Consider the following 12560-nt stretch of genomic DNA (forward strand, 5'->3'; position numbering starts at 1 on the left):
TTTTTTTAATTTTTGTGCTGAATATGATCAGTGATCTATAATCTACTGCTCAACAGAACCCACTGTATGTTTTTGTCCTCTGGGAGGCAGCAATTCACTGAATATGACACGTAACCAGCCTGCACAGAGCATGTGAGGTTGACTGTCATCCCAGTGGTTGTTTGTTTCAGTATTCCTGCTGCATGTAGTTGAAGCTGAACAGTATTTTTTTTTTTTTAAACAGTCTGTTTATTGAATTTTATATATTAGAAAAATAATAGTGTTCTAATTACAGATCTAAATTCAGCATGCTAAAGCTGAACAGTGTTGATTAGGACACTGATGATCCACTGCCTCTCAAAAAACACATACATCGCTCATCACCTATAGACAACGTGCATAATCATGTTACATGATGCTGCTATGAAAATGTAGCTTTGTCAAAAAAACATGAATATAATTTCCTTAAGTTCAGAGTGTAACTGAGACCAATGCTTTGCTGAGATGACGTGAGCTGATACTGGTCATGTGTTTCTGAATTCATTTCTTTCAACTCTTTATTCTACTCAGAGTGAATCTGAAAACACAAATTATACATGTCTAACTGTCAGTGTAACTGTCCTGTCATGTGTGCTTAAATGTTCAATAAAAAAAAAAAAGAAAAAAAAAGAAAACCCATATTGTATTTTACTGCCTGTGTTTGCAACAGACAGACAAAGCCAATGCTTGTAGGGGCTGAAATGTACAGTGACAGTTGATGTGGAGTTTTAACCAAAGTCAGATTATCTGTAGTTACAGCGTGGGAGAAGCATCTTCATTATCATGGCGCCTCTCGCTGCGGTGGAACATGGTGGTTTTGTACAACTCGGGTAGATTGGAGCCTCTTTCACGAGCTGTGACCACTTGAGAGGAATATTAGATGTGGTGGAAACTCATGTGGTCTGTTGGAGAACGAAAGAAAAAAAAAGTCTCCTTTGATCACGCAGACATCATGTGATCTTCCACAGATTACCAGCACATGTAGACTGCTGGAGTCAGGGGTAACGTGCTGCTGACACTGTTGTGACAAATGTGACAGCTTCAGTTTGATAAATAGGTTGGTGACATGATGAAAGTATTACAGTGTAATGAGGCACCGCTACGTCAAGACCCTCAGACACGCAGGGGCTGTGATGGTCAACCTTCAAAATAAGATGTTTTATTTCAAAATAAGAGATGATAATGGTTAACGTTCAGTTGTGCAAGTGCAAATACACATTTATACTCCTATATTTTCCTTTACTTTTACTAAATATCATCATTACTTACGTAAAACTACTATACTGTCTATCACTACTTTAGGATTTGGATCAAAATGACACAATCTTGGTCCAGTCAAACTCTAACTGAAGACTTTTAGAGTTAGTGTCGATTGGTTATGCCACTATTGTCACTAATATGAAAGCACAACAGACCCTCAGGTAGAGACGGCTGTCCTATGATTGATTAGAAATTTGGCTTCTGAGAAATTCTTGCAGAATGAAGAGAGGACACAAGTAAGGCAAAGGAAATGCTGTGTGTGTGTGACATGGTGCTATTTGTAGCTGTGGTCAGTAGGATTTGTGTGGATAAAAAAAAGTGTGTAGAACAGTGTAAAGTCCTGACCTTAAAAGTATTTTTGGATACATCAGCATGAGTCAATGCTTTTGCAGTGCATTCGGCACTGATAAGTCACGAGGTATAAACAGACCAGTTTAGTCATTCAGGTTTGAAAATCTCAGTGTTTTTATTGTAAGTATTGCATCTTCAACTTACACGGCTTGAATCATCATCATCATCAGAGTGCATGTTTTACAAAGGATGGCCACAGGTTCAGAACAACAGGAGGACTCCCTATACGCGGGGGACTGCTCGTTTGATTGGACTATCTTGACCTCATGGACCCGTTTGCTCAAAGTCAACCTCCTGAGAGACCGACACCAGAATGGAGAGTGGTTTACAAAAGACACTGCGACTTCCACTTTACCGGTGCTGGTATATACACTTCTGGCCAAGCTGCAAAACTGATTCTCAACACTCCTGGAAAGTTGATCCCAGAGCCTGGACTGCATGTCTACACCTACACCCGACCTTAAACACAGAGGTAAAAATATAGCTTTGTGATCACCAGTTTATGAAGATATGCTATTGTTTTGAATTTGCAGCATAGCCAGAAACTACTTATTACACCTCCCAAATAACCTGGGCTGATCCTAGACCAGTCTGCACTTGGACCTCTTAACATATCCTTTAGCTTTCAATGCTAAATTATACCTGCAGGTTATGAGACAGAGCCTTTACAGCCAGTTAGTGTAGCTCACACTGGACTGACTCGTCTCCTTAGACAGACTGCAGGAGTCTGATATGTACCGAGGAGCAGGTGGAGAAGTGAGATCAGTGCAGAGTGATCATGGACCAGGTTCCTTTCCAAAGCTCAGCCTTAGTAACAACAAACACACGCTCACTCACTCACACACTCACACACTCACTCAAACACACACTCACATGAGAGAGGACAGGCCTGGCTTTAGTTGAATCAGTTCTTGTAGTTTGTTTTATCCCGTTTTGGGATATAAGATCGGAATAGTTTGCCCCAGGAGACAACACAATGAGTGCCAGACACTTTTCTCACATTTCTTTTTTGATAAACAACAGACCCAACACTGTCAGATTTGTCCCAATGTAGTAAAAATATTTTTGTACTCTACGCAGTTTTTAAAACACAAGTGTCTGATCCAGCTCTGCACAAGGAGTGAAAATTCAGTTGTCAGGCATGGGGACCTTTTTCCTGTCAGCAGTGCAGGTTCATAAAACCGACATATGAAGAAGAAAAAAAACAGAAACAAAGAGAAGATGAAGGTTAATAACTTAAACGAGGGCAGAATAAATGTAAACTGTCCCTCAGAGAGAGAGAAAGAGAGAGAGAGAGAGACAGAGAGAGCAAGAGAAAGAGAGAGAGGACACTGAGGTGTTTCGAGGTGGTTTTGGCATTAGTTTTTTTTTTTTTTTTTTTTTTAAATAATCAAGCACCAGACGTGGTGACTTTCTGATTCAGTGCCAAGTCCAACTACCTCAACGGAGCTCCGCAGAGAGCTGACGTGTCAAACTCTACACCTTAATGATGTCCTTCAGAGAAACCAAAGGATTTGTTCTTCTTGGTTTATTTTTCTCTTTAAATCCTCAGTCAGAGGCCTTGTAAATGTAAGACACATTTTGTCAACTAAAACACGAGTCTAATAGAGACTACAATCCTCCTAAAGGAGGAAAGTGGAGTTTTAGACCCCTTTTATTGTGTAGTAGCTGGCTCAATATTTGCCAGTAAAGTCTTGGCTATCAGTGAGCCTTGTGCAGAGGAACCCCCCCCCCTCAGCTCAGACCCAAACTCCCCGGGACGGGCTTCTACCAGCGGACCGGTCCAACCAGCTCCAGCCTCTATCAGCCCGTCCCACCAGACTAGATACAAATGCATCATTGCAGGCAGAGAGTGTAAGAGGTGTGGGGGGGGGGGGGGGCAGCTCCGGACAAGGCTGGTGACTCTAAACAGGCGAGGCTCAGCACTAGGAGCAGCTTAGGGGCCAATTACATTTCAAGTGTCCATTGAATAAAACATCAGAAAAAACGAAAAACAAAACAGCTACATTTTTTTCTTATTCCCTCCCTCCCTCCCACCCGCACCCCAACCTCCCCCCCTCCCAAAAAAAATAAGCAAAAATAATAATAATAATAACAATAACCCATAAAATATACAATTCTTAAAATAAGGAATGAGGAATAAGCATCGAGGAGTAAAATAAGACAGAACCAAAATAAGTTAACCTCTTTTTTTCCCCACTGGTTGTGTTCTTTGAGGGATCGAAAAATAAATATTCAAAAGGGCGGTGCTTTTTTTTTTCTGTCACACTCAAAAAGGAGTCATGAGAGCTGATGACAGTGGGGAAGAGAAAGAAACAATAATAAAACAGAAGTGTGGTTGAAGTGCAATCCTTAACACCAGTGGAGCTGGGATGGCGAACAGTGACATCATACAACCCGTTTTCTTCTGCCCACACTTCAGACGTTTGCGCCACACATCACCTGACCGCCAGTGGAATGCCGTGTGCAGCGTTTTTTTTTGTCCCCTAATCGTGAACATTACAAAATAGAGAGAAGGGGGGAAAAAAGTCTAATAAATTAAGAGTGTCACACAAACTCAGCATTCTCCAACAGAAGTCCTAGTAAGTCGCTTTTTTTCAGGAAGTTACTCTCTCTTTTTTTTTTATCACGTTGAAGAAGAACTTTTCTTTTCTTCGACGTTCGAGCGTTTCCTTTAACAAAACTGAATAAAATCAAATGGTATCCATGCCACATCCACTGCCACTCTGAAGAGGACAAAATCTTTCCAAAGAATTCAATTTTAAAATGCACAATAAACACAGGTCAAACAGCAACAGAGGCAATAGTTCTATCCATGAGCTCTACCTTTTTTTTTTTTAAACTCCTTTTTAAAGTGTAATTTATTAAGCTATTTGTATGTACAAAAAAAAAGAAAAGAAAAAAGAAGAAAAATTAGCTTGTTTGGACGGTCACACACTTTAGGGAGAAAAGAAAACAAAAAAGGGGGAAGGAGTTCAAACTGACAAAAGACTAAAACAACTACAAGAGTTATTGCTTGTTACTGCTGGAAAAAGGATGGACATCTATTCCAAAATTTGTTGTTGTAGTTGTTTGGACTTTTTCCTTGTCGCTGTTGTTTGCTTTTTTTGGGTTTTCTTTTTTCTTTCTTTCTTTCTTTATTTTACTTCTTGGTTTGTGCCGTTTCTATGGACAGCTGTAAAGTAGGCAAGTGCAGGATGGCTTGTTGTAGCTGCTTGTCGAGGGGAAAAACAAAAACACACACACAAAGTTACAATTTCCACTCTTTGAAAATTCACTGAGCACCCACATTCAACAGGAATGTTTTTTTTTTTTTTTTTCCTTCCTCCATGTTTTTTTTGTGGTTGTTTTCCTCCATGCTTGGTTGGAAACAATCACGGCAGACACACTTTGTTTGCTTTAAAAGCTTAGTGGTGGTGGATCTGATCTGCTTCCCTGTTGGTTTGTTTCACAATAGCACCAATTCGAGTGTCCAAGCTTCTGCAAGTGTTGAGCAGAGGTAATGAAAAAAAAAAAAAAAAGAAGGAAAAGGATTAAATTCAGGGCTGGAGGGATGTTCGTCAGGAACCAAGCTGTGCTGATATTCAAAGTTCACCCACAGTGTTCGTTAAAGTCCAGATCGGATGTATTCCCGTTTATCCAGGCCCAACACCACAACATTGAGTTGGGATACGCAGGATCAGCTCAACATACACACACGCACCCACAGGAGGGAGAACCCAACAGAAACTCTAAATTATTTCAATATCACATGAATTTTAAGTGCATTTTGGATCAAATCAGGGATTGTGAATTTTTCGTTTTCTTTAAAAAAATTCAGACATTTTGTGGTTTGAGGAAATAAAAGACGTAAAATCAATCATTCAATTCAACTGGGGTGGGGTTTAAAAATTTAAATGATTGAAAACCAAGTGGCAGTCTCATATCACTGTGTCAATGTGTTTGGGTCCCTGGTGTCAGTACAGGGGGGCGGGTGAGGAAGGGGAGGACTAGGACTAGGAGCAGCAGGGCGGAGCTGCTCGGAGCCAGGGGAAACGCCGGTAGCTGGGGGCCGGGCCGTCGTCTGAGGCGACTGGGTGTCTGTGTGTAGGCATGGCTGGATGGAGAAACAGATGGGAGGGGCCGGCGGGCTTTGGCGGGCAGGTGGTGGTGGTGGTGGTGGTGCTGGAGATGTGGGGGGCTCTAGGAGGAGAAGGCAAGTTTGACACTGCAGGAGGAGTAGCCCTCGTCGCTGGCCATGCTCTGCAGGCTGCTGTGGTCGTCCAGGTCGCTGGTGCTGGCCGTGCTCACACTGTCCAGCTCTCCATGGGAGAACTCCGTGCTTTCCACGTCCACCTCGATCTCCTCTGCAGCCCAGAACAAGGGGGGGGGGGGAGAAGAGAAGAACAGACTGTGACTACTGAGAAGCAGTATGTTTCTAACAGTGGACTAGTGTCAGGATCATCTATATACTTTTCTTCATGTCACTGAATCCTGTGAACAGATAGAAACCAATAATACACCGGTCATCTCTTTGACCATCTCTCATCCTCACAACCTGTCTGTGGAATTTCCAGGCTGGTTTTGTTGCTGCCGGAGATAAAAATGTTTTAAAAACGTGCAACACAGACATAAAAGATACAGTAAGATAAGGGGAGATAAGATCAGGCTTTGGCTCCAGCAACACATGTCAGATCATTTTCTCTTGGTTTTGATAGTAAAATACAGATTATCAGTAAAGTTATTGCTTTAGCGATAGAATATAAAATAGGTCAGATGGCATTTGTGAAACATGATGACTCTAAAATGCTCAAGTATGTGTTGATCTCTATGTCAAATAAATATGGATCCATTTAAAATCACTGAGTGTGACTCATTTCAACACTAACTCTTCAGTATGTGCACTTTGGTTGTTTCTGTTAACTAAAGTTTACTTGTTTTTTTAAACCTCTAGTTGGGAAATCTGCATTGATTATCCACTTCACTTCACTCTGCTCTTCCACTCTGACCAGTACAACCGCATTGTTGTAAAATTAACCTGAGAGCAGCTCGAGGGTCTCGATGGCCTTGTAGTTGCCAAATTAAAAGTGGTGTTGACAGACTGCGGCCTCTCTCACCTTGGTCAGAGTCGGAGCGGTCGGAGCAGAGGGTGGAGCCCACGCTGTCCATGCGTATCCTCTCTCCCTCTCCTGGGCTGCTCTGGGCTGCAGCACTGCTGCCTCCCCCCAGCAGCTCCAACTGGCGCTGGAGGTGCCTCTGCTCACGCTCCAGAGACTCCAGCTGGTACTGGCTCTTCCTGTCCGCCTCTTCAAGTTTCTGACAGGTGGCGAGAGAAGGGGGAGACAGCGAAAAGGTTAATTATGTGTCCCAGAAACCAGGGTCAGACAGGAATCTGTAGATAAATGCATGTGAGAGGAGAGGAGAGGAGGAGAAAAGGGTGAGACAATGTAAGAGGAGATGGAGCAGAGCAGCATTGAGAGAAGGAGGAACGCCTGACGCAAGAATGCAGACATATTGAATAGATGGATGTTGTTTGTCTGAAAGGGAAATTCCTCTGGTATATAAAAGTCTGTCATAATACAAACACTCCTCAACAGCCTTTGAACACGTAGCCACTGTTAAAAGCCACCGTCTCCCCTCAGGTCTTTCTGCTGCTGGCTCTAAAAGTCCTACACGATTTTCCTCACCTGCCTTGTTTACACCGTGTTGGCTTTCTTTACTTGCTGCCTCCGTTTACTTCTGGTGCCATTACAATGTAAGCGAGGAGGGCCGTGGCAGGGACCGATACAGCCGCGTTGTGCTCTCTGACCTTGTAGTCTCGCGTCACGGTTTGCCGACAGTGACGAGCGTGACTCCCGGCGACGGACCAAAACAATAGGCCATCAATAAGCGCTGAAGAGACTCAAGTTGACAGCAGCAGAAGTGCAGAGTGGTGGCAGTAGTAAGGGGGGGGGGGAGGAGGGAGGGAGACCACGACAACAATATGGGCTTTATGCAGCCCCCCCCCCCTCCCTCCCTCCTCTGTTACGTGATGCACGCTACACAGGACTTTTCACATGCAGGCTGCTAAATCTCAGCCGGTCACATGCCTGTTTTTAAAGTGGATGGGAAGGCGTGAAGCTGGTTGTCCTAACGTGTTACACACTCCACAAGGCTGCCACCAGCTGAACGCCGGTTCAAACTTGACTCCAATTCCTATCTATAATGTATTATAATCATACATGTATTCGTCAAACTATTAGGAACTGATTTATTTATGGATGCACTCAGCTCCACCTCAGCAGGAAAAACCAAATCCTTCCAATACAGAGGCATAAAACAACTACAGGTGTTATTAAATGTATTCTTATATGTTCATAAGCTAAAAATGATTCTTATCAGTGTTGTGATGAAAACGGCTGAAAACAAAGCTGCAATAAAAATCCACACACACACTCACACACACACACACTCAGTTGATAACTGCATGGATCTCCTCGGCAGCAACAGTGATAAACTACACGTTAACACCGATGCCAGCGGCAGGCGGTCGTATCTGGCAGCAGAGGGTTAGAAGAAAATAACTCTAAGCAGATGTTTGGGCAGTTGCATCAACGTGTCGCTACCGTTCTGACGGTGCCTGTGTTCCAAATGTGTTGGATGCGTCCTTTTACCTTTATGTGTGCTTTGGCTTTGTTGAGCAGGCCCAGGGTGGTGTGGCGATTGCAGTCGGGTCCCAAGGGGATGAGGGCCTTCAACCGCTCCAGACACAGCCGCAGGTGAGCTCGTCTGCACAGGAGACACAGAGAGGAACATGATGATGAGATAAATCACAGTGGACAGCAGGGCAGAGATCTGGGTTCGTCACACTTTTCCCCACCGGTCTTGGCCTACTCGTGATTATTAACCAGAACAGTCTGGTTTCCTGGTTGAACTCCAGCCTGATATCAAACATGAGAAGGATCACATCCGAAAACAGTGTTTAACTATGATCATACAACTCACTTTTCCTCTCTCCTTACACCATCATTTTGAATATTCCTCTATTATTTTTGGATAACAACAGATATGAAGCAATATATATCTGTAAACCTACTTCTTCAAGTAAAAGCGACAGATTTACACGAGAGCATGTATTTGTGTATTTCTCCTGTGGTTCACAGAACGTGAGGCAGCATCCTGTCACCTTGTGGTGTCGGCTCATTCACACAAACCGCTATTACTTCCTGAAAATCCGAGGCACCGCAGACCCAGCTCATGTATTGTAAATCCCGGCTTATACTTTAACAACACAGCAGGTTACATATGATTCAGGTTTGGTTGTAAGCCTCGAGACGATACATTATCCTCCCGGATCCTCACCTACGTTACAAACAAGTTTCAGCCGAGCAGGGTGGTGGGGGGCTGCAACGGTATTTCCTGGATCCTGCTCGGCTCGTACGCTCCATCATCCTGACAGTCCCTTATTCTGTTACTGGACACGGGCCCCGTGTACTATCTATCCTGCTAATGGCCCCCGAGTCGAGAGGTAAAGAGAGATAACTGTGGCTATAACACAATCAGCGCTCCATTAGCAGGAGCTGCCCTTTCAGCTACCCTGCAGGGAACGCACGGGCCGAGAGACATTAAGAGTCAGTGAACTCGGCGGAGCGACCCCGGTGCTCAGGAACTATCTGTGTGTGGCAGCCCCAAGGAGACGGACCCAGGGGGGACCAGAGCAGGAATTCACCACGCCGGCTTTCACGGGGCTAGACTGCTCCCTTTGATACGCTCTGCTGCTTTAAGACTGGTGGAGACATGTGAGCGCTCGCTAGAGTATATCTGTCTGTCTGTGTGTGTGTGTGTGTGTGTATGGAGGTTAAGTTATGCATGGATGGTGCTGATAAGAGCACGAGAGAAGAGCGAGCCATTACACCAGTACAGTATGCGCAAGTGTGTACGCCAACAAGACGAGTGCTGCGTGTCTGGTGAGAAGAGGAGGAGGAGGAGGAGGAGGAGGAGGAGGAGGTGGCCCCGATTCAGTCTGTGGTGCTAAAAGTTTGCAAGTCACAAGACACACACGCACACACACACACACACACACACACATATATAAGCGCGCGTGCACAGCCGCACACTCACACACACACGCTTTCATTTTTGGAGTTTGCATGATGACTATCAGTCTGGCTCAGGGCATCAGTCTGGGTAATCAGTTCTATTCATGGCAGAGAGCAGGGCCCACCTTTGCTTCTTATCTGTGAAAGGTCTTTCTGTGTTTGTCTCATCTCAACACCACCGAACACACACACACAGACACACACACACAGCAGATATCAGCTGGCAATTAATCACATTGTACTCTTTCACAGCAGCCTGGGGGGAGAGCAGGCAGCTCCACCTGCGAGACAAGACAGGACAACATGGCTGAATATTAGCATGAAGGATTAACAGACAATATTGCCTGTTATGTTCAACACTGTGATTAAGATTATTACCTAGTTATGAGGAAACAAGGCATTAAGCACGCTTTTTTTTTTTTTTTTTTTTTTCTTTTTTACAGCAGTTAGCCATGTTTACTACAGCAATTTCCACATTAAGGTGGCTGTGTACGCTGGGTTGTTTCAACGGCGCCGATACGCCAATAAATTATTTATCGTGCAGCTGTAGCTGAAGCTGACAAATATAATTTCAAATTACAGGAGGAACAAACACATACTTGTTCAAGAACGTCCCATTTTTTACTTTTAGAAACTTCCGTGGACTTTAAGAACGTGCTGTTTACACGTACTTTTCTGTCACAAGTACAAACAACACACACACACACACACACAGGGACCTGGGTTGCCTATAATGAGGGAGGCTGCGAGAGAGTGCAGTGCAGTGCGGGACACACTGGTCATGTATGGGCCTGTGTGTGTATGTGTGTGTCTGTCTGGCATCCAGTTAACAAACTCCAGACGCCACCGGAGACCAAGATGGTTTTCTCCTTTACTCCCGTCCAGATTACAGCGACCACCACCTCGGCAGACGACCTCAGATAACCTCCACTCCTGTTCTTCTTCTCCCGTCTCCCTCCTCCGTCCTCCGTCCTGCCCCGCTGCCATGATGAACGTGCGGAGGAAGGGAGGAAGCGGCGGTGTGTGCCGACCCAGTGCACGGAGTATATCAACGCATTTCTGACAGAGCCTTCGACCGAAAATATCCCATCATGGCGCCCGTCGGTGCCGAGGCCTCTATTAGTGAGTGTGGTGTGTGAGGCGTCACTCGTCGGCCTGCTGAACTACCACTTTTCACTAAGTCGGTGTGAAGTGAAAACACCACTCTACACTCATGTGATGATGATGATGATGAGGGGGAGGAAGAAGTAGTCTGCCACCACAGTCACCTCTTGCAAACACTTAGAGCCCTGATTCAGTCCTTTTAACAGCTGCCTTATGTACTGCCTGTTCTCCTTTTATAGCGACATAAGCTATTGGTTGGCAGCGTTCAAACACCCTCGCTGTGCCTCTTATTGATAGGCAGACATGTGTGAGACGCCTGCGTGGCATTCGTCTTAATCTCTGGGTGCATGACACGCTCCGCTGTGGAACGGTCTGATAACTACACGGGGCAAAGAAGAAGAAGAAGCTCCAAAAAACTATTAGAGGGAGTGACCGAGCAGGAACAGTGTGTGCTATTGTGCAACACGCAGGCACGTCACCGGACTGACTGACTGACTGGGGATGGAAAGTAAAACTGAAATTGTCGTTCGTAGCAAGTGTTTCAGAATAAAGGATTTTGTGGGAAAAACAAAACGGTATGTTGTCTCCCAGCTATAGATGAAGAGAGAGACAGGTTTATCATGTCATGCCTGCACCAACAGCACTGCTATCTCACTAAAAAGGGTTACAGGTCAGAGACTAACAGCTACTACTGATGCCCCCAAGACAAGTAATCCCTGAAAAGGCTTGTTTATCATGTAGACCCACACAGCCAAAGAGCTTTGGCCGTTTGCAGCTTACAATATGAGTGGTGGCTTGTGACCATAAATACCTGCATGCTGCAGCCAGAATCTCTCTTTGCCTCTGCCCTCCCGCAGCCACGTAACACAGCGACCAGCGGCAGCAGAGCCGACTCTTTCCCTGAGTTCTTAGAAAAGGCCGGTGCCAGTTACATAAACAGCTACGGATTTACTGTGTAACCCTGTAACTTCCATGTCCTCAGCTGCACAGGCTAAAGACAGGTTAAGTAAACTTGGTTAAAGGATGTGGCATCACAGAGTGACAGGCAGAGTCAGTGGGGGGCTGCTGCTGTTAATGCAGCTGAGATGATACGTCATTGTTTTCATCAGGGGTTCAACTGCTCCCAACCCGAGGCCTGCATGTGTAAGAGCCACAGGTTCTAGAGGATATGGCTTCATTAGCCAAGTGGTGGCTTATAAAATAGTGTGTATTTTTGATACTATACTATTATCAATATGAGATATGAAGGGATTCAATGAAACAATAATAATAAATCAGGGCCAAAGCCGAATTTTAATCTTCAGATTATTACCAATTGTTTGGTCTATAAAACATCAACAGTGATAAAGGCCCATGACAATACGCTACAGCACCAGGTGACATGTCCTTTTTCTAAAAGAAAGAAAACACTTTTGATCGTCATTTAAGGAAAACTGACTAATTAGATCTACAAAATCGGAGAAATGTGAATGAATAGTGAGAACAGAGGAAAACAGTTGAAAGATAATAGATGAGTGACAAGTGATAAATGAATACAGATTTCTTTATGTAATATGCTGTTGGTCTTTAATCTATATTTGTGGTGTTTAATGAATGGCATGAGAGGCTGCAGGTTGCCTGAATGGGGGAACTCTCCATCTGTGGCGGATTACATAACACGTGGCCAGTTGCTACCAGGACCAGTGCTCCGAACTGTCACGCACAGCAGGGACATCAAATCCCTCACTCATAATAAGACAACACGGGCAAAAAACAACAGTGTTTTCCTTG

The 12560-nt window shown here is 44.5% G+C and overlaps 1 protein-coding gene across 2 annotated transcripts in view; it reads right to left on the reverse strand.

Moving 5' to 3' along the window:
- Nucleotides 1–1731: 1731 nt before the first annotated feature.
- The window catches only part of mxi1 (max interactor 1, dimerization protein), a 30408-nt gene continuing 19579 nt past the window's right edge, over nucleotides 1732–12560 (reverse strand). For both annotated transcript variants that reach the window (XM_083982052.1, XM_083982053.1), the window contains exons 4-6: nucleotides 8262–8376; nucleotides 6726–6924; nucleotides 1732–5975 (exon numbers count right to left, since the gene is read on the reverse strand). In XM_083982052.1, coding sequence (XP_083838178.1) covers nucleotides 5812–5975; nucleotides 6726–6924; nucleotides 8262–8376 — 478 coding nt within the window. In that variant the 3' untranslated portion in view covers nucleotides 1732–5811. The remainder of the gene's footprint in view (nucleotides 5976–6725; nucleotides 6925–8261; nucleotides 8377–12560) is intronic.

This window comes from Trachurus trachurus (genome assembly GCF_905171665.1).
Source record: "Trachurus trachurus genome assembly, chromosome: 1".
Lineage (NCBI taxonomy): Eukaryota > Metazoa > Chordata > Actinopteri > Carangiformes > Carangidae > Trachurus > Trachurus trachurus.